Here is a 19,400-nt window from a genome sequence, read left to right on the forward strand (position 1 = left end):
AAATGACAGTGACAGGTGTTCCTGAATGGGGTCTAAATGGGTGAAAGGCTGGAAGTAGAAGTCATGCTCAAATGTATTCACCCAGAAAAATTATGTTACTTGTTCAACCATGAACACAGTCATAGAATCTCCAAGGAATTTGTTTATAGATTAGGAGATTATGGGCTCCATTTTCGTCCATGCTAAATTTATCACTAAACTTCTTTGCCTTTTCCATTTTGTTTTACAAACATTTTTGAATAGTTAAAATAGCCGATCTACAAGCTCACATGTCGATGTATATCGGCTAGTTGAACTATTACAAAATGTTTAGGGAATGTTTAAAGAAGTTTAGGGATAAGTGGTTTAGCATGGACAAAATAGAGCCCTTAGTCATGGTCTCAGAAGGACTTTCACCCTCAAACGGAAAAGGATTTACTTATCGTACTTATCCTTTTCTCTTGTGCAAGCAATAAAATCAGAAATTGTAGGAAATATCACACCTATGTGAAGTGAGTGGTGCAACTCTGTGTGGGGGTAATCCACATAACTAGAGAACCGTTCAAATTCAACACACACGTTCCACACGCCCACAGGGGGTTCCACACGCCCACAGGGGGTGCAGTGGCCGGTGTTGAGTCGGTCGTACCCCAAAAAACCTCTGCCCAGCCTCCGGACAGGACCCCTGCCCAGTGTCCATATATGGAGCTGGCCTGTTCTGACATCTACATAGACTGCATATTTGGGCATGCCTGACATATATGGGCAGAAAAAGGGACACAGACATAATATCTGGGTGGGGCATGCATTTCCAAGTAGGCCAGTGCCCAACGGGCACCGCTGTAGAGGTTTCAACAGGCACCGCTCTAGTGTTATTAATTAATAAACACAATGACGCTTCTAAGCCACACATACATACATTAGAGAGCAACTCATCCAAATCTACATTGTCTATTTGTGAAAAATAACTCAATTGTGCCAATAGGCAAATGAAAGGCATAGTTTTATTTTCAAATGAACCCACAATCATTGAGCAACTACGTTACATTTGTCCAAAAGTTTGCGTGTGTAAATAAGCAACCATTGCCCATGATCTTTCTCAAGCATGATTTTACATTTATTTGTGTCATGCACAGAGAATAGCTGATCTACAATTTCACAAAGCGATGTATTGCTTTGTGAGCTTGTAGATCTGGCATTTTCAGCACATAACACTGGCGGGCAATGAAGTATAAACAAAGCATCATTCTATATACATGTATATCTATATACATAATTACTTCACTTCCACGCCTTGTGAAATATTTGACTCATGATGTTGCCCATATCCTTTGGATTGGCAAACATATGAGATGTAAAGGTTATAACCGTTTACAATAACAATGGATCATGACAATTTAATTCACATTATAACAAAAAGTTTTGCTCAAAAACCATTATGAAATAAAAAAACAAATGCTCAACCAGATGGAAAAAGCGTTTTGGAAGAAATGCATCCCCCGCTTATTTGAAATGCAAACAAAAACTGCACAAAATGTAGGGCTTGGTTGGCGGACAGGAAACCTAAAATACTAGTATGTACAATAAAAAGCACAATCTACTATGCAGGCTTCCAAGGCTTCTTCATTCCTGAATCAGCGGAAAACTGTAGGCTTGCTCGTCTCGTCACTGGGATGCATTTATTTTATTTTCTCTTGTCTTGTCCTCTGTGTGAGCCATGCTCACTGGGCCAGAGCGCGAGCCATGCTCACTAGGCCAATAAGAAATGGACTGGTCTATTGGCAAGGCATTGGTTTCCAGTAGGAACAGGTTAAGTGATGGGGGGGGGGCATGGGGGGCCATAAACGAGGTCATACGCAGTGTGTTGGGTTCACCCGTCCTGTTTTAACACTCTTACAATTGTCTGCTTTGCCTATAGATAGACTCCAAAAAAAGGTGGTCCGTGGTGAGTGAAGGAGGGGTCGACTGTGGACTCCATGGAGCATCAGACACCACCTGGCTGTTGTAGTCTGTGGACTCCATGGAGCATCAGACACCAGAGACCACCTGGCTGTTGTAGTCTGTGGACTCCATGGAGCATCAGACACCAGAGACCACCTGGCTGTTGTAGTCTGTGGACTCCATCTTGAGGATGTAGGGGATGATGCTGTCGATCTGGACATTGCCGATGAGGCCAGCGAAGAACAGCTCCTCTGTGACAGCGGCGCTCATCAGCCTGAGGGCGGGAAGACGAAGTAACAGTTTGGACAACCTGGGAGCAAAAAAGAAGAAAAAAAACAATAGGACAGTGAGGACACAGGAAACCGAGGATAGAGAGAAGGAATGACTTTTATGTCATGTACATGGTTATAAACATCTATCGTATCGTTAACAAGTGATGTCAGACTTTTGTTTAATCGAGTAGAAAACAGAACTATATCACTGTTTTTTTTCATTGGCACGTTTGACTGTCAAGGTTTCAGCCTCCAGGAAGAAACCCTAAATACAAAGGGAAGACATCATCGCACATAACAACCACACCAAGGGGTGTAATGAAGTACTGTCACCTCATAAACACATGAAAATCTGGAAAAAATATATCTTTAAGAGGATACATGATTCTGAAAATAACTTTTGAGCAGCAGTGTACTAACCGATAAGAGTCTTCTGGATAGGTCCTGGTAACATAGTCCTGCAATTCCATGTAGGCCTTCTCTTGGAACCTCTCTATCTGGTGGGTGTTGTCTATGCCTGGGTGATCTGGTACACAAACAGCATACACAAGCAGTAAGTAGTGGGCTAAAAAGGATGTGAGTAGAAGTGTTGGAAGTCATGAGTTCTCCATTGTCAGTTCCTGCACCAGAAGAGTGGTGGCAGGGTTGGAGGATAGGGAAGTACTACATGCAATAAAAAGCACAAGAGGCTTCAAGAGTTCTTTGACACTGAATCAGCTGGAAATGCCTTGCTTGTCACTGGAGAGCATTTCTTACTTGTCCGGCTGTTGGAAATGCTTCAGCTCATCAGTTCCCTAACCCATTTAGACCAGAGACCAGATTCTACAAAATGTCTTCTAAATTCTGACAGTTTTCTGAAAACCTGTGTTTCTATGTCAGTGGTGCTCAAACTATTTCATGTCAAGGACCCACAGAATGATATGTATTTGGCCGCAGACCTCCATCTGAAAATATGTTGTTCGAGGGACCACCCAGAAAATATGTTGTTCGAGGGACCACCCAGAAGCAAATATTTGAATTAAAAAAGTTCCCTGTGAAATATATATATATATTTAGTGATTTGCACAGATTCAAGATTTTTCAAAAAATAGCAGATCTACAAGCTCGTAGCGTGGCACTCGGTGCCGCACTATAATATGAGCTTGTAGATCTGCTATTTTTCAACAGATAAAGTTTAAAATAATGGTTAAAGTTTTCAGTCTAAATGGGCTAATGTCTGGTTTACATGGACGGGTGAGCACTTTAAAATAAATACAATATACCTGTATATATATATATGCTTTTCCATGAACTCACCAGGACTGAAGAGGACTATGGCTTTGAGGTAGGCATACTCGTAAGAGTCTGGAGACAGCTTGGACAGGCTGTTGCAGAACTCCTGCATCCTCCAGATGTGCTCCATTACCACCTTGACTCGTTCAGGAGACAGCTTCTCTACAGAGGGTTTACAGAAGCACATCAGCTTTCTACTTTACAGAACAGGTATCATGTTACCATTTATAATGGGCCATGTTCCACTTAGAACATTTAAGCTCAAACACTACAAAAACACATTTCAAAGTTGTGTGGTATGTAGCAAAAATGCATCTTGGTAATTCCTCAAATATAATGGTTGTTTAGACTAGTCATTGTCAACATTTTCACGGTTACCATCCCCCAGCTCAACCTATGGGATCCGTTGTCACTCTTATGCTCATACGCTGTGTGTTCTCTTGGTTACAGTGTACCCACAGGGTATGGGTTTAGGCTGTGACGCTAGCACGGCCTGAGGGGAGATCTGCCTCACGGCTACAACGTTGTAAAGGAGTCGAGGACTTTCATTTAGGAGCCGTGTCTCCACACACAGCCTTTTATGAGCAGAGGGGCACTATGGATATTATTTTACATAGCACTCTGGCGAGTGTGTGTTCACGATGGGTCGCGTGTGTGTTGGCACCGTTTATGAGCGGGTGACTGTGTTCTTTGTGGCTTTGCGATGTGCCAACAGGAAACACACGCTACAGGAGTATAGCTCAGCGTTAACAACATGTTTACTCACCAATAAATAGAGCAGAACGCACCCTGTGTGTGTGTGTCTTGGCTCCCCAGCCACGGGGTCCGCATAGTGACGGGACGTGTGTGTGTTTGCGACGCGGCTATGGGTCACGCGTGTGTCGTGCTGGAAGTGTTTAGGAGTGGGTGTGTTCGTCGCGATGGCGCGTGTGTTTAATCCGCCAACGGATCGCACGCATGTCTAATCCAGGTTGTGTCATTAGCGCACATGGCTTTTCGCTCAAACAATGTAAACGTGAGTGTTCGCGATGGGATGGATTGTGTGTGCGTGCGTGCGTTGGAACTGTTGCAGATAGGCTACCAAGTACCGACTACAAAGATACTTTCAATCACTGTGCACAATACATAACGCACACACTCTCTACATACTTTGGCTGTTCATATCCTCAAATTAACACTTTGACTGCGTAATTAATTCATCTTAATTCCCCCTTGACTGCGGTGTTTTTCACTAAACTTTGAAGAGTCACCCAATGTTGTATGTCGTTCCATTCCACACACGGGTGCCTTAAAATAGCGTACACGACTGTCCTAGTGTCGGAAAATAATCCACGATCGATCTGTGGAAAAAAGTTAGAGGCGGTCGTATTGCGCCGTGTCGTCCCATAGGAATCCATGGTGGGGACTTTCCACTAGCCCCCTACAGCCACGGGGGAGTTTTTTTTTCTGGTCACGTGATCCAAACGGGATCCGGACACAATTCCGACGGAGCATTAGTCCGACATGCGGGAACAATGGTCGGACTACCGCTCGAATATGCGCTGCTCCCGTGCTTGCGGTTATGGTTAGGTTAGGGATAGAGGTAGGTTGTCGGTCTAATGACCGTCGGACCAAAACACGAGTCGGAACTTAGTACTGCACCCGATCCAAACGTGCGACGTGTCACAAAGAACCCGCGGAAAATGTGATGTCTGCTAAGTTATCAGAACCACCCTCCAGACTCATAACAAATAAAACAAAACTCGGGCTTTGCGTGTTTAGCAGGGAAAGACTAAATCAATCATCTCGGGAAACTCGGGGTTAGCAGTCTTAAGTGTTAAATATTTTATTCCGATGTTACGGTATGAGGCTTAGCCAAGTTCCATTCATGAAAGGTAAGCTCCAGATGAAATTCAATCATTTGCATCGTCATTACCTTCCTGTAAACTCGTCTGAAGGTGGCTGATGATGGCAGCCAGGATTGTGCCGACATTCATGACGTTGGAGCACTGCGCCAGGCCCAGTGCAAACAGCTCATTCCAGCACGCCTTCATTAAATTAATGTCATTGTCTTGACCACTGGAAAACAGAAATAGAGCAGGCTTAGTTGTAAACAGCATACAATAGTGGTTTTCATATCGAGGACCATTATTTATTTGCATTTGAGTCCATGGCCTCGGTAGACCCAAAACTAAAGATTATTTTTATCGTTTGATAAGATTTTGTCCACAATTCCTTGCTGTATGTGGTACCATAGGAGAGATACAGTAACAGGCAAACGATCAAAATAACAATTATTTTGCATTCTCTAATTGTGTAGACTTCTTGTAAATGAAATAATGCAGATGTTTAACCTTACGGGTCCATTTGGTTTCATTTTACACTCTCAAGAGTTAAAGATCTATAAAAGGTCAATTTGGTTACCATCATTTAGCTGGGGACCACCTGGAACCCCCTCAAGGACCACTGGTAGTCCCCGGAACACTGGTTGAGAATCACTGGCATACAATTATTAAGCCACATGGCTGCAATATCACCACAACTCAGTAACTGGTGAGTGACTGACATGGTACAGTAAGTGGCTATTTTAAAAGAAAAAGGTCTTTCTGCACAGAGAATTAGACTCACCCCAAGGCTTGAAAGGCAGGTATGGAGCGTGCCCAGTGCATGGAGAGGAAAAGTAGCCGGGAAGCCGACTCACAGATGTAGTTAACATTGAGGTACTCTGGGACGGGCAAAGGCATCATAAGCTGAAGGGACAGAACATAGAACACGGCAAGAATGTTATTAACGACGACAGAAAATATAAAAGATGGAACACACCGTTGATATGACATGCATGAAATCATGTAATTTTTATCATACTGTTCGCTAAAATAAATAAATAAAATTGAAATAAAGTGAAACCCTAAGGTCTTTTAGTCTGACAGTTGGCGACCCACCACCACCGTGCCTGTGATGCATTATGGGTTTTGATTTAAGCAATATTACATGAGAGGGTGTGCATTACCGTTATTAATGGCACGGCTGCATTGCTGCAGGAACGGCCAATAGGCAAGTTCCGTAGGCAGCACAGAAGTAACTGTCCTTTAAAAGTGTGTTCACAATATTCTGGAGCTTCAATGAGTCTGTCGTGATGCCAATGATGCTAGTGATGATTCTCTGTGATCAATCAGTAGTAATCTGTAGTGTTTTCAGCTTGTTGGGACCTCAAAAAAATACCAAAACAGGTGACAGGAATTACTGTGAACGAGTAATTAGCAACTCAACACTTTTCCACTGCATGTTAGCAACATGCAGTGCAAGTGTGAATACAATATGATTGGACAACTGGTCTCTTTTCTAGTGGCATTCCACCAATAGTAATCCTCCACTTAGACATGGTGCTGTGGTTTAGAGAGGGTGTAGACATGCAAGCATAATGACTGTTGTGGGCCAACAAACCACTGTAGTCAGTCACTGTGTTGCATTATTTATCTTCTATGAATATTGGGAGCCAAAATGATGCCATCTGCTGGAACTTGTATATGTCTACACCCTCTCTAGATCACAACACTAGGGTGCATCCCAAGACTCGGAATCTGAATCCACAGTCCACACTTTCCTCACTTGTGACTTTGTCCCTTCCAACATTGACATTTGGAGAGAAACTATGCAAGCCTTTTCTCTTAATAAGCGCCAAGTGAAGCATCATCCATTTCTGATTAGGGTGGGGCAGCTGACTCTATATCCACAAAATACAAAGCAATTTGAGAATGACGGAAACTCAGACAAATGAAAATGTACAGTGTGTCACATTCAACAACAAAATTCAATTAATTTCAGGAATGCATACATTTCTTTCTGCACAATTGTACAGAAGCAGATCATCAATGTTCAATTGGAGCTCAGACACAGCTTAAGTGTGCATGTGCTCGGCACCACAGAATATTAGCGTTTAGTGTACTCACATCATTATCATTAGTTACACTATTTATATAGTAGTTATCATTCTTGGTATGGATGGCCCTCATAAAATAATTTGTGAGAAGACACCTTTGTTAATTATGTGGCTAAAATCACTTAAAAAACACAGATTCAAGGTTATTTCAGCATTTTAGTTTTTAATTTTGATCAGTTCGATCAAACCTTTTCTTACCGTCAGACGTATGACTATAACAAAGTACAAACTGATTAACAGAAAACAGAAAAAAAAGCTTTATAACAAAATAAATTAAAAACATAGTTTTCTAACAAACACTTCCAACAAACTAAAATAAAAATAAAAAAATAAAAAATTGTGCCTTGAATCCTCCTCGTTTTCAGCTTGCTTCTTTAAAAAAGGCCAGTAAAGCACTCCTGGGGAACGTCTGGAAAGCTTGGCTCAGGACCGGAATGCTTGAAGAACCCTTGTTGACAGCCTAAGCCAGGATGAGTGATAGGCAGGAGGATGGATGCACACTGTCTTTTGGTGTTTGGCGGACAGGCAGAAGTGACAGTGGTCCATGTGATGATGCTGCTACTTGCCAGGCTGTGCAGAATCATCTTCCACTTCATGGGACTGGCCACAAGCAGCTCTGGCTCCAGGATATGATAGCGAGTCACCACCACTAGAGGCCACATCAGCCACTGGCTCATGGTTTCTCCCTATACACAAGGCCATCAGGACTGGGGGCTCAACAGGCCTCTCCAAGGCCTCATGCATGAGGGGAAACCATGTATATGTGACTGATGAGGCCTCCAGGCCCATCCTGTCCCCGTTGGTAGACATTTGAGCTCCTAATGAAAAAAACTAATATTTCCTTTTTAAACTGTCCGATAACTTACACGTGTACCGTTTCTCTGCCATCTCATTCAAATTTGGCAGATGTAGTGAGGAAGTAATTAACAGTATAGTGTTCTGCTCAAAGTCTTCCAGGAAGGCTGCTCACCTGTGGCTTCTCAGAGATCTCTCCTCGCTGCTTCATCTACTGGTATTCCTATTAGTTGAATACCAGTAGAAAGGGGGCCACCGGCCAGGTGTTCCATGAGATCGGTTTGACTACCTGGCTAAGGCTCAATGTCGAAAACGCTTCTGAGTTTTGTTTTAAAAGTCTAATATGGATTGACATTGAAATTATTTTAATGGGTGCCCTCGAGTTCTTTAACAAACCACGCCTCAAACAAACCTTTTTTGCATCTACCTTGTGTATGATTTATGGTACTAGGATGAAAACAGAAATAAAGAAAACTATATATTTTTTAAAATAAACAAATAACAGTAAGATGGTCACCGGGTACCACTAATGTAGAACAGAGCAGCAACGGAAAGCTTGCCTTCAGAAAAACTAAACCTGTTCATACTTTGAAGGCGAACGTTTATGTGGTTTTACCTTGAATGGGACATGGCTGTCAGAGAGTAGAGGTCCTTCCAGCTCCACCATGGGACCCGACTGGTCACCAGACATCAGCTGCATGGTGGCCTCCAGGGAGTCACCCGCTGAGCCATCTGTGGGGTTTAGGGCTCTGGCAAGGGTGTCAAATGCTCTACATAAAACACACATTCGTTTGCATACTGTTAATGTACATAGGAGCTAAAAAATAAAGGTTTGGTCAGATGAGTTAGGTGGCCGTGATTATCCTGACTTCCATTTCCCAAAAGGGGTAGCTAGCTCATGTAACAGGAAATGCAGGACAGAGCTCAGTCATCACTGACAATACTCTTAGAATTTAGATGGTCAAATTTGATGGACTATAGGCCAATTTAATTAGGTCCGGAAGAGTGGAGCTAGAAGCCACATGGCCCTGGAAGAAATTGTATTAGGGCTTTATGATGCACTGAAAAGATAACCCCCCAGTTCCCTTTCTGATTGAAGTTCTGACATAGCAGACATAGTTCTCTAATAATACACATCAGGTTTTATTTAGAAATAGCGACTGGTCCGTTTCAAAGACTCGTTATTCCATTTAAACCTTTTCATGTCAAGGACCCCCAAATTGACACTTATTAGTCCTGCGGACCCCCATTTGAAAAGGTATGCAAGGGACCCCCATAACAGAAGATTTTTACAGCTCTAGCCGTGACTCTTAACCATTTTAATTTCAAGGACCCCAAGTTTGACCTGCAATAGGCTACCATATGACCAGATGCTTACCGGGTGATATCAGTGGCCGTTTGTTCGTCTCCTTGGAGGTCAGTCATTGAGCTGTCTCCATTGCTGAGGGTATCGTCCATCATGTCGTTGCCTCCATCGCTGAGCTCCCTGGCCTTGTTGAGGTGGGCCAGGGATGACACTACATTAGCCAGTGTGCTCAGGTCACCCTGGCTCGGGTCATCCTGGAGAACAGCCAAACATGACAGCCAAACATGACCAAAACGGGACATTTGGTGACATTGGGAACTGGCATTAGCCATGCATCACTTGTGTGGTCATGATCCCTAATCAGGTGATTTCCGTGCACAAAAACATTATAGAAAAAGGTTGGTCATGTGAGGTGGTCAATGAACTCTGCACTCAGTAAAGCCTTTTTACTAGGCATTTGCACACATGGATGAATAAAGGACAAGGTAATCATGAATAGAGATTAGGGATGTTAATCGATGTTAAGACATTCTTCAATTAAACGTAACAGTTATTAATCGAAAATTCTGCAGTTCCATCATTGGGTGGTTTCCTGACTGTAATGCTGTCTGCGCACACGCAGACAGCAGATGTCCCTGGACATCATTTAAAATCCAACAATTACTGACAATGACGTAATATGAGGGTTTTTAACTTACTAAATATTTAGCTAACATCATCTGCCTTACCGTGTCAGGAGATGCTGGGACCAAGATGGTGTTTTCTATCTTGGGGAAAGGCTGTTGGATATTCAACAGCATGCTCGACTCCAGCAGACTTGTTGATCTGCAAACACAGATGTCACCGCTCATACACAGCATTGTTTGAGAATTCAACACAATGAATGCTCTGAGAGGTTTGCTTCTAAACGAAATGTGTGCTCCTCAGAGCACAGGTCTCCGCCAGGCCGGGTTGCCTACCACGACCCGCAAACTTTGGTCACAGCCACTTGAGAATGTGGTCCAAGTGGTAATGTGCATGCAACGTTTGTCAGCAATAGGGCGCTGTGGTATTGTGTGCAAAATGGCCACCCCCATAGACGTTGGAAGCCAATCGGAATGGAATACGAGAAACGTGACAGATACGTCTTGATCACATGACTACATAGCTAATGTGTATCGATTTGCTTGGGGTTTGGACAAAATAAGTAGTAACAAAGAAATATGATTAGCAAAAATATGTCCGATGGTGGCGCTATAACTGGCCAATTTGAAAACACTAATTGGGCGTGTTTTTCCTTGGCCTCTAGGGACGGTGCGGTCCAGTTAAAACGTGAATATGCGGGCACCATGAGACCAATTTTAAAAATATAAGGCCAAGTGGGGATACAAAGTTTCATGGTATGACATGATTTGAGGCATTTTGTACAAAATAGGCCACTCCTGCAAACTTTGGAAGCCAATCAGGATGGAGTATGAAAGATCTGACGGACATGTCTTGATCTCACGACTATAGAGATAGTGTAGCGTTAGGGTTTGTAGCGATTAGTGGCAAATGTGGAGCAGAGGTTCTGCTCTGGCCTCCAGGGAGTGTGTTGGAGCAGAGGTTCTGCTCTGGCCTCCAGGGAGTGTGTGGAGCAGAGGTTCTGCTCTGGCCTCCAGGGAGTGTGCTCTGGCCTCCAGGGAGTGTGCGTGCACAGTTCCAAGCCGATCGGTCCAACAGTGCCAGAGATAAGCTGCTCACTGATGGACAGACACACACGTGCGCAGACAGGGGCATATTGACCCATTCCCCAGCTTCTACTGTGGTTACTGAAACAGCCACTTCACACCTTTTGCAACCAGATCTTATTGTCTCCACCAGGCCGAAGGCATGGGGAGAGAGTATGTTTTGCACTCCGTCCGTGTGTGTGTGTGTGTGTCCGTCCTTCCTTCCGTCCGTCCGTCTGTTACCAGCTAATCTCCGGCACCGTTGGCCCGATCCATGCCAAACTTTGCACACACACTCCCTGGATGCCAACGACGAACCTCTGCCCCAAATATTCCTCAACGGCCTGTTATAGCGCCACCATGAGGCCGATTTAGGCAAAACACATTTCTGTAGATTACTCGTACACATTTTATCCATACATCACACAATTCGGTATACACCATCTCCATAGTCATGTGATCAACACGGATCTGCACCATTTCCCATCTTCCTTCCTGTTTGGCTAGGATTCGCTTCCAAAGCTCACATGATTGGTCCGTTTCGAACAAAATGCCACAAATCACAAACAGTGTGCAATTTCCGTGAAATTATACACGCACATTTCCACTAGGCTGAGGACGACATGACACAATTTATTTTCCAAACCAGCCTCATGGTGGCGCTATAACAGGGCAATTCCTGTTTTTACCTATAACTGCATCGTTCTGTGTACAACTTTGTATGCGCACTCCCTAGAGGCATGGAAAAACATTTTCCCTTCATCCCTCCACATCTGCCGGTTATAGCGCCACCATGAAGCCGATTTCTGCAAAACACATTGTTTATATTAGTCGCACAGATTTCATCCAAATCGGTACACATGATCTCTGTAGTCATGTGATCAAGACAAGACGAGTCTGTTTGATTTCTCAGATTCTACACTGATTGGCTAAGATTGCCTTCCAAATGTCCTGCTCATCCAGAATTCTATCCTCAGAGATGCTATGCGTGATCTGACTCTGCATTTCCTCAACACAATGAAGAAAACATGTTTATATCACTCCTAAACATCACACACACGCCTATCCTCCTGGTGGAGACCTGTGCCCAGAAGGCCACTTTTTCTAGTTTTAATGATGTTTGGGAGACAAGAAACACTTTCCTGGGATTATGTGTGTAATAAACTCAGCAACAAAAGTTGGGAAACATAACTTGGGCTATTATTTCTCCACTTTTATAATACCAATTGGTATTGTATTTTATATATTTTATATCACCTTTACAACGAGGTATAAATTGTAAAGATCAGGCGTTTGTGGAATGAGCAACACAGCTAAACGTGTGGGTAGTGCCTCCAAAAGATTTGCCAAAATGGCAAGTGCTTGGTATTCAATGCTTACTTTGAGTTGCTTAGTGGATTGGATGATTGTACTCTCCCACAGTAATAAGGGGGGGTGAATACATATTGGCCATTTTTACACTATTAATTTTACACTCAGTGTTATGGAACTCTGTAGCGGGTGGAAGATCCAAAAGCAGCTGCAACAGTCCGTCGTTGTCCACTGAAAAGTCGAGATTGTCTTAGTTGTAACTCTTCTGCCCTTTATTTACTGCACACATGTAGATGTGTGGTTTAGCACTATGTGTTTAAATCTTTGTAACTTTATTACCTTTGAATGCTAATGCCGTCTGCCGATGATTACATGAATGAATAACATTGCGCGTCCGAGCGGTCGTGGTGAAATCCATCTTTTAAATAATCAATCCATGACATTGTTGTTAGAAAAAAAGCTCAAATATTGAATGAGATGACAAATGTAGTACTACAAATCCTGGTCTGATTCTTCTTAAAAAGTGGAAAGGATCATAACAAACATCTATGGTATTTATTTATTTTTTGCCAATACGTCCCCAGACAAGGGACAAAAATCACCAGCAGTTACCTGGCGATGCGATTACATGAGGGTCATTAATCCCGATTAATTGGGCTACGTTATGATTCGATTTAATCCCGATTAATCATGATTAATCACTCACTGTTAATCAAAGCACTCTGTCAAATTGTCTTTATTCTACAAAGAGGACAACCAGGTGCTTTTCTTTGTTTCCTTATTCAGGGATTTAGAAGTGTCATTAAATTAAGATCTGGTTGCAAAAGGGGTGAAGTGGCCCTTTAACCTCCCACTGACTATGTAGCCACAGACTTAAACACAGGCTATCCATCAGATAACACCGCCGACTCGAGTATGCAAACTGCCCTAAAGCTCTAACAATGCCACTTTGTGTCAATGAAAATGTATTTCTCAATACTGTGCATCATCTAGACTCTAGAGCTACATTATGTATATGAAATGCAACAAACAAATAATGCTCCTTGTTATTATTTTACCTGGCAGTTTCCTTGTCCGACACAAATGTGGGTGTTGCAGCCTGAGGACTACACAGATTCTTACGGATGTAGATCTTCTCGGTGGAGGCCGCACAGTTGACACCCTTCTCCCTAGTCGTTACTTCAACAGGTTTCCTTTCACACTGCACGGCTAAGAGAGAGAATGAAAGAGATTAGACCAGTGGTTTTCAACCCTTTTTATATCAAGGCCCATTATGTATTTGGCATTTTAGCCACGGACCACCATTTGATGAGATTTAGCCTCTCAGACCCAAGACAGAATATTTTGTTATCGTTGGAAAAGCAATTTCATGCTGTCATTGGTGTGGTACCATTAGGAGATAACAGGCAAATGTTGATCAAAATTACAATTATTCTACATTCTCTAATTGTGTAGACTTCTTGTAAATTAAGTAATGCAGATGTTTAACATTAAAAACTCTTGAGAGCGCTCTCAAGAGTTAAAGATCTATATGGGTCCATTTGGTTAACAACTCATTAATTACGCTGGGGACAACCTGGAACCCTCTCAAGGACCACTGGTTGAAAACCACTCTAACATAACCACATCATTCTCTTGTAGAAATACACATTGATCAACCAAAGGTGGTGCAGTCAGTGAGCAACGCTTCTGTTCTCTAAGTTCAGAGTAGAAACTCACAGTCTTGTTTCATGCCCAGGGCCATGCAGCGCTGCAGCCGGCAGTACTGACAGCGGTTGCGGTGGTGTTTGTTGATCACACACTCTCCTGAGCCCCTGCACGTGTACACCAAGTTCTTCCTGATGCTGCGCTTGAAGAAGCCCTTGCAGCCCTCGCAGCTGACGGCACCGTAATGACGCCCTAAAAGAGAGAGGAGAGACGAACAGGGTTGGGTTTGAAATATCTATGGATACCGATTAAAATGATTATGGCATTAGTTGTATAGCCCACTGTGTTCGATTCCTACCTGATGCCTTGTCACCACACACGACACAATATTCCACAACAGGCTTGACAACAGACTCTGAACCTTCGGTCACAAACTGGAAAAAGACACAACAGACAACAAAAAATATTAAGAGAGGTAGTTCTAGGCAAATTGTATACAGTCAACATACCAGTGCCTGAGTCAGGAGACATTTCGGTCACTGGTTCATCATTCTAAGCGAGTTGGGTGCAGTGTTGATTTAGTCGACTAATACTATGACGGAAAATGTTCGTCGACTACCTTTTTTTCCCACTGACGAAAACCTAAATGGAAACTAAATGAAAACTAAGCTATGATGACTTGTTAACGTCATTTTACACTTGGTTGCATGCTGTAGATCTGCTATTTTCAGCAAGTGTAAAATCAGCCATTACGACGGCATCAAGGCCTGCCAAATACATTTTTGTCGACTAAATCAACTGTAGATTTAGTCAACTAAAATCTTGATATTTAGTGGACTAAAACTAGACTAACACTACAACATTCCAGGTGACTAAAACTAAATGAAAACAATTCAAGAGACTATGACTAAAACATCTAAATGTTGCTGTCAAAATCAACACTGGTTGGGGGAAAACATTATCCAAGATGTCTCAGGCGTCCACAGCCTGTACCTGGATCTGCTGCCCAGCCAGCTCAGGGGATGCGAAGAGCAACTGGTTGACCCCAGAGCCGTCTGGCGCGGCCAGGATCACCTTGTGGGGAGAGCCCTCCTGCTTGGCCAGGATTACCTTTCCGCCTGGAGAATAGTCTGCATTGGTTAGAATGAACTGCTGCTTCCCTGGAGACGATGGTTCGCAGCCCAGGGCAGTGACAATCTGGATCTTCTGTCCCGTTTGCTGATCCGTTACTATCTATATGAGCAGGAAAGCCCATCAGTAAAAAAAAAATGAAAAATAATACATTAGGATATTATCATGTACTGCTCTGCAGACAATATTTGTCTCAATCTGTATTCACTCCACAGTTACACATTCCGACATGTGTAATAACAATAATAGCCGTAGGCTTGGGGTATGGAATGAATTATTTAGTGCCCATTATTATTTGATACACGACTCATTTGTGTTTGGTGCGCCATGTTGCACAACTCCCAAGTGTTTTAATGCTCTGCAAAATTCACACTTTTCTTTTTTTTAATGTTTTTTTTGTGGCTTTCGCCTTTATTTTATATATTTTATGGAGGGACAGACAGTAGGCTGACAGGAAATGGGGAGAGAGAGATGGGGGGGAAGACATGCAGTAAAGGCCGTCGGGATCGGGAGTCGAACCCGCGGCACACTGCCAGACTGGATTACCAGCCAAGGTGCCTGGACCACTGAGCCATGGCCCAGGCCTATTTACACATTTTTTAGCCCGTTTAACAAATCTCAAGCTCCAAATTGCAACTTTTAAATCTCAAACTGTGTACACACAGACACAAATAATGTTTTACCCATCACAAATCTTGTTTTTACAAATCTCAAAATACAAATTTGCAGAATACAACTCATAAGCTGTGGAGCATAGACACTGGACACACAGAAATACAAATAATGTTGGCACAATTGTTCCATGTAGTTATGGAAGTAAATATAAACTTGTACTCCATGCACAGATCAGAGCTAAAGTACCTAAAGACAACCAGAGGAAGATGAGCTCACAATCAATCAGTGAGCAGCAAGGGATAACCTTTAGCAGCCCATTAACCTCACGTCACCAGGCTTTCCATCTCGCTCGGAGGAAAGTCTGGTCTGTGTTACTAAATTGCCGACTGATCCGGTCGGACTCGGGAGTGGATGATATCGTTATGTCATGTTGTAGTAGTAGTCAAATGCAGAATCCAAAATATCCTTTCCCTAATTTGTGTAGCAACAGTGAAAACAGCACATTACATTATAGGTAAACAGTATGCTTATTTTATATTCCACAGACCAGAAGACAGATCTCTCTGGCTATGTTCAGGTTTTTAGACAGATATCTCATGTTTATCAAACGAACACTTGCCCGGTCGGGCAACCTGAAAGCAAACTCCACCTGCCCAAAAGTTTAATGTACCTGCCAGGGGTAAGTGGGCAACCCTTAACCCCTAACCACACCAAAGGGTCAAGATGGTTTTAGCGTTGTCCCTGCGGTGTGATATGTCTTGTTGCACGTTGACCCTAGTGATTCAACGCATGGAATTCAATGGCCCAAACCACACCAAAGGGTCAAGATGGTTTTAGCGTTAAATCCTTGCAACCGCATGGACCCAAGGAGTTGCATGGTGACCCTTTGGTGTAGTTAGGGCTTAAGTGTCAACACCTGTATTCGCAAATTCACTCCATACTTGTGTTGGGAAAGAGATCTTATGAAATCACCTGGATTCTGTGGTGTGTCAGGCCGCCATCTGATGATACAAGTTGAATCCTTTGAGTTTGCCCATCCATCCTGATATGTATCACTTTCCACTGCACTTCACATCAATGCCCCATGAGGCACATGCAACTGTGATGGAAGGAAAGGAAAATTGATTGATTTTTTTTATTTCACAGTATGTAGAAGGGTACATTTCAAATGAAAGCACAAGTCAATACAAAAACTGCTACTTTGTGGACGACACCATTACACTTGTTTACAACAGGGCCCACCATTTTCAATTCATCAGAACATTTAGAGACGTACAAATATAAACTTAAAAAAAACAAAAAACAGGAAATCATCATACTGTATAAAGAAAGTTAAAAAAAAGGGAAAAACATGTACAGTATGGGGAGAAAGGTGTGTGTGTGTGGGGTCCTCAGGCTTTTATTTACAGGCGCCAGTTTAAATGTGTGTGCATGTGTGTATAAATATTCTCCTCATAACGGTTACATTAGAATCATCAGGTACCAACATCTATACAGCATGGAATTATGGACAAAATCGTATCGACGACAACAAAATAATAAATATCCTTTAGTTTTGGGTCTGAGAGGCAAGATACCCATGTACCTGTCTAAATACTAACTTCCTTAATGTCAATGAAGTCCACACCCACACAACACTAGAGGGAGTTCAACAAACCATGTGCCACCCAGATTCGGCACACACAAGGGACCAAAATAATTTCGCTCCTATGCCACAAAAATGTGGAACGCCCTACCAACTATCATTAAGACATCCACCCCTTTTCCCCCCTCACTGTTATTGTTTTCCCCCCCCTTTATGATGATTTCCTGCGTTTGGCTATATAGAAGTATACATTTGTACATCTCTAAATGGTATGATGAATTGAAAACGGTGGACCCTCTTGTAAACAATTGTAATGCATTATGGTGTCATCCACTCACATTTAACAGTTTTTGTATTGAGTTGTACTTGAAATGTACTGTAATTCTGCAAACTGTTAATAAATACTTCAATCAATCAATACATGTCATCAAATGGTGCTCCGTGGCTCAAATGCAGAATAAATAATGGACCTTCATGTGAAAAGGTTTGAAAACCACTGCCCTAAATAGACCATTTGGTTACATTTGTGTAGACTATTAAATGAGAAGATAATAGGGCAGTGTAGCTGCCTGCTAGTATAGTGCTAGCTTGAATATGCATCCGTGATGATGATGGCCTTCAATCTTAAAACAAAGTATGGAATGGAGACCACCGCGGAGTCGAGCGAGCAGGCGTGTGATTTTAAAAGCACCATCACAACCCCACCGTTTCACGACCAGACTTTTTTTTTTAAATCGATACGGAAGATAGCAGCCTTTCTTTTCCTGTGGGTGAAAGGTCAACATTGAAGGGTTAAAGCATGCTAGGGTTCATCATGGAGGCCCGTCATCATGCCGCCTGCGAGCAGCGGACTGACTGACTGCGGCGGGACAACAACAAGCTAAAAAAAACATATTGTACAACAAACTGCGACATTTAGACTTAACGGCACACAAATCCCAACCCACCAGAACAAAGTTTTTAAATCCATGTACATATACGCGTTTTAAAAAATACAAACGCAGCAGTTCGCCCCGGCGGTTAGCCTAGCTACCCGACACGGCTAAGCTAAGTTAGCGGTAGCGCGGATGTTTTCATATAATTTCCTCTTATACAATGGAATTACAGAACAGTCAGCGACCGAGTGGAGTCGTGGACAACCATTATCGTAAAAGAGAGGAGAAAAAAAAACGTTTATCACCTTACTTGTCGGGTGTTGTTGTGGCTCTGAACGAGGCTTCAGCTCGGCGGGTTAGCTGTTAGCAGGTTGCTATTGCTAAGCTGCTGTGTTGGGCTAATGGCTGCTTCCTGATGGCTGCAGACTAGCCAGACTGACTGCACATCATTGTCCTCCCTGCCTCAGTGTCCGTCTGTCAGTCTCACGAGCCTCGTCTCCTCCGGGCCCGGGGCTCCAGTGTCTCTTAATTACCTGTGGTGTTGCTGTTGCCTAATGCCCGGGTATTCATTTATTTCTATATTTATTTAGTAGTTTGCTGCAGTTGGTTGGGAGGGTCAGAGTTCGTGACCCTAATATATTTCTTCCTCAAAACATGATTGTGCACATGCGTACTAGTTTGAGGAGCAATTTAGCGAGGTGTTGCACAGACATGTGTGACCTATCGAATGTGGTGGCAAGGCTGGGTGAGACTGACTGGAAACTGTCCCCTGACTGACCCCGTGGGGTAAAGCTGTAGCTGTCTAAATAAATAAATGGGTATGAAGGTCTGTCAGAATAGGAGTGGACTTGTCTGGAACCGTATTCACTGAGTTTTATAAAGGTTCTGTGTTGCAGAATAGCCCATGATGTTGTGTCCTGATTGATTGATTGATTGAAATATGTATTAACAGTATGCAGAATAGGTACATTTCAAGCACAACTCAATACGAAAACGGTTAAAGGGGAATTCCACTCATTTTCAACATGTTACTCTGTCATTAATATACCTTAGAGTTGTGTGGA

General features: G+C 42.9%; 1 protein-coding gene across 6 annotated transcripts; it reads right to left on the reverse strand.

Moving 5' to 3' along the window:
- Positions 1–965: 965 nt before the first annotated feature.
- On the reverse strand, positions 966–19,104 carry nr2c1 (nuclear receptor subfamily 2, group C, member 1). Of its 6 annotated transcripts, XM_079502441.1 has the most exons (16): positions 18,642–19,103; positions 16,849–16,975; positions 15,124–15,363; positions 14,489–14,564; positions 14,203–14,382; positions 13,542–13,692; positions 11,862–11,978; positions 10,213–10,309; positions 9,557–9,738; positions 8,795–8,948; positions 6,072–6,193; positions 5,380–5,522; positions 3,489–3,626; positions 2,613–2,718; positions 2,026–2,230; positions 966–1,974 (listed from the first exon to the last, which is right to left on the reverse strand). In XM_079502441.1, exons 2-15 carry the CDS (start codon positions 16,915–16,917, stop codon positions 2,059–2,061), a joined length of 1,947 nt encoding a protein of 648 aa, XP_079358567.1. In that variant the 5' UTR covers positions 16,918–16,975; positions 18,642–19,103; the 3' UTR covers positions 966–1,974; positions 2,026–2,058. The 6 variants fall into 6 exon arrangements, with proteins under 6 accessions (XP_079358567.1, XP_079358568.1, XP_079358566.1 ...); XM_079502442.1 differs by having other exon boundaries at positions 966–2,230; positions 8,795–8,927; positions 18,642–19,104; XM_079502440.1 differs by having other exon boundaries at positions 966–2,230; positions 18,647–19,103.
- Between the last annotated feature and the right edge of the window lie 296 nt (positions 19,105–19,400).

Source organism: Electrona antarctica (assembly GCF_951216825.1).
Source record: "Electrona antarctica genome assembly, chromosome: 5".
NCBI classification, from domain to species: Eukaryota; Metazoa; Chordata; class Actinopteri; order Myctophiformes; family Myctophidae; genus Electrona; species Electrona antarctica.

What these genes read in the sequence shown, in the direction of transcription:
- nr2c1 (XM_079502440.1), bottom strand. Translation starts at nt 16,917, where the DNA reads ATGGATGGGCAAACTCAAAGGATTCAACTTGTATCATCAGATGGCGGC. An exon ending in CCTGGGCATGAAACAAGACT is followed by an intron (nt 13,693 to 14,202) that starts GTGAGTTTCTAC and finishes TCTCTCTCTTAG; the next exon opens with CCGTGCAGTGTGAAAGGAAA. An exon ending in TATCCAGAAGACTCTTATCG is followed by an intron (nt 2,231 to 2,612) that starts GTTAGTACACTG and finishes TTTTGCTCCCAG; the next exon opens with GTTGTCCAAACTGTTACTTC.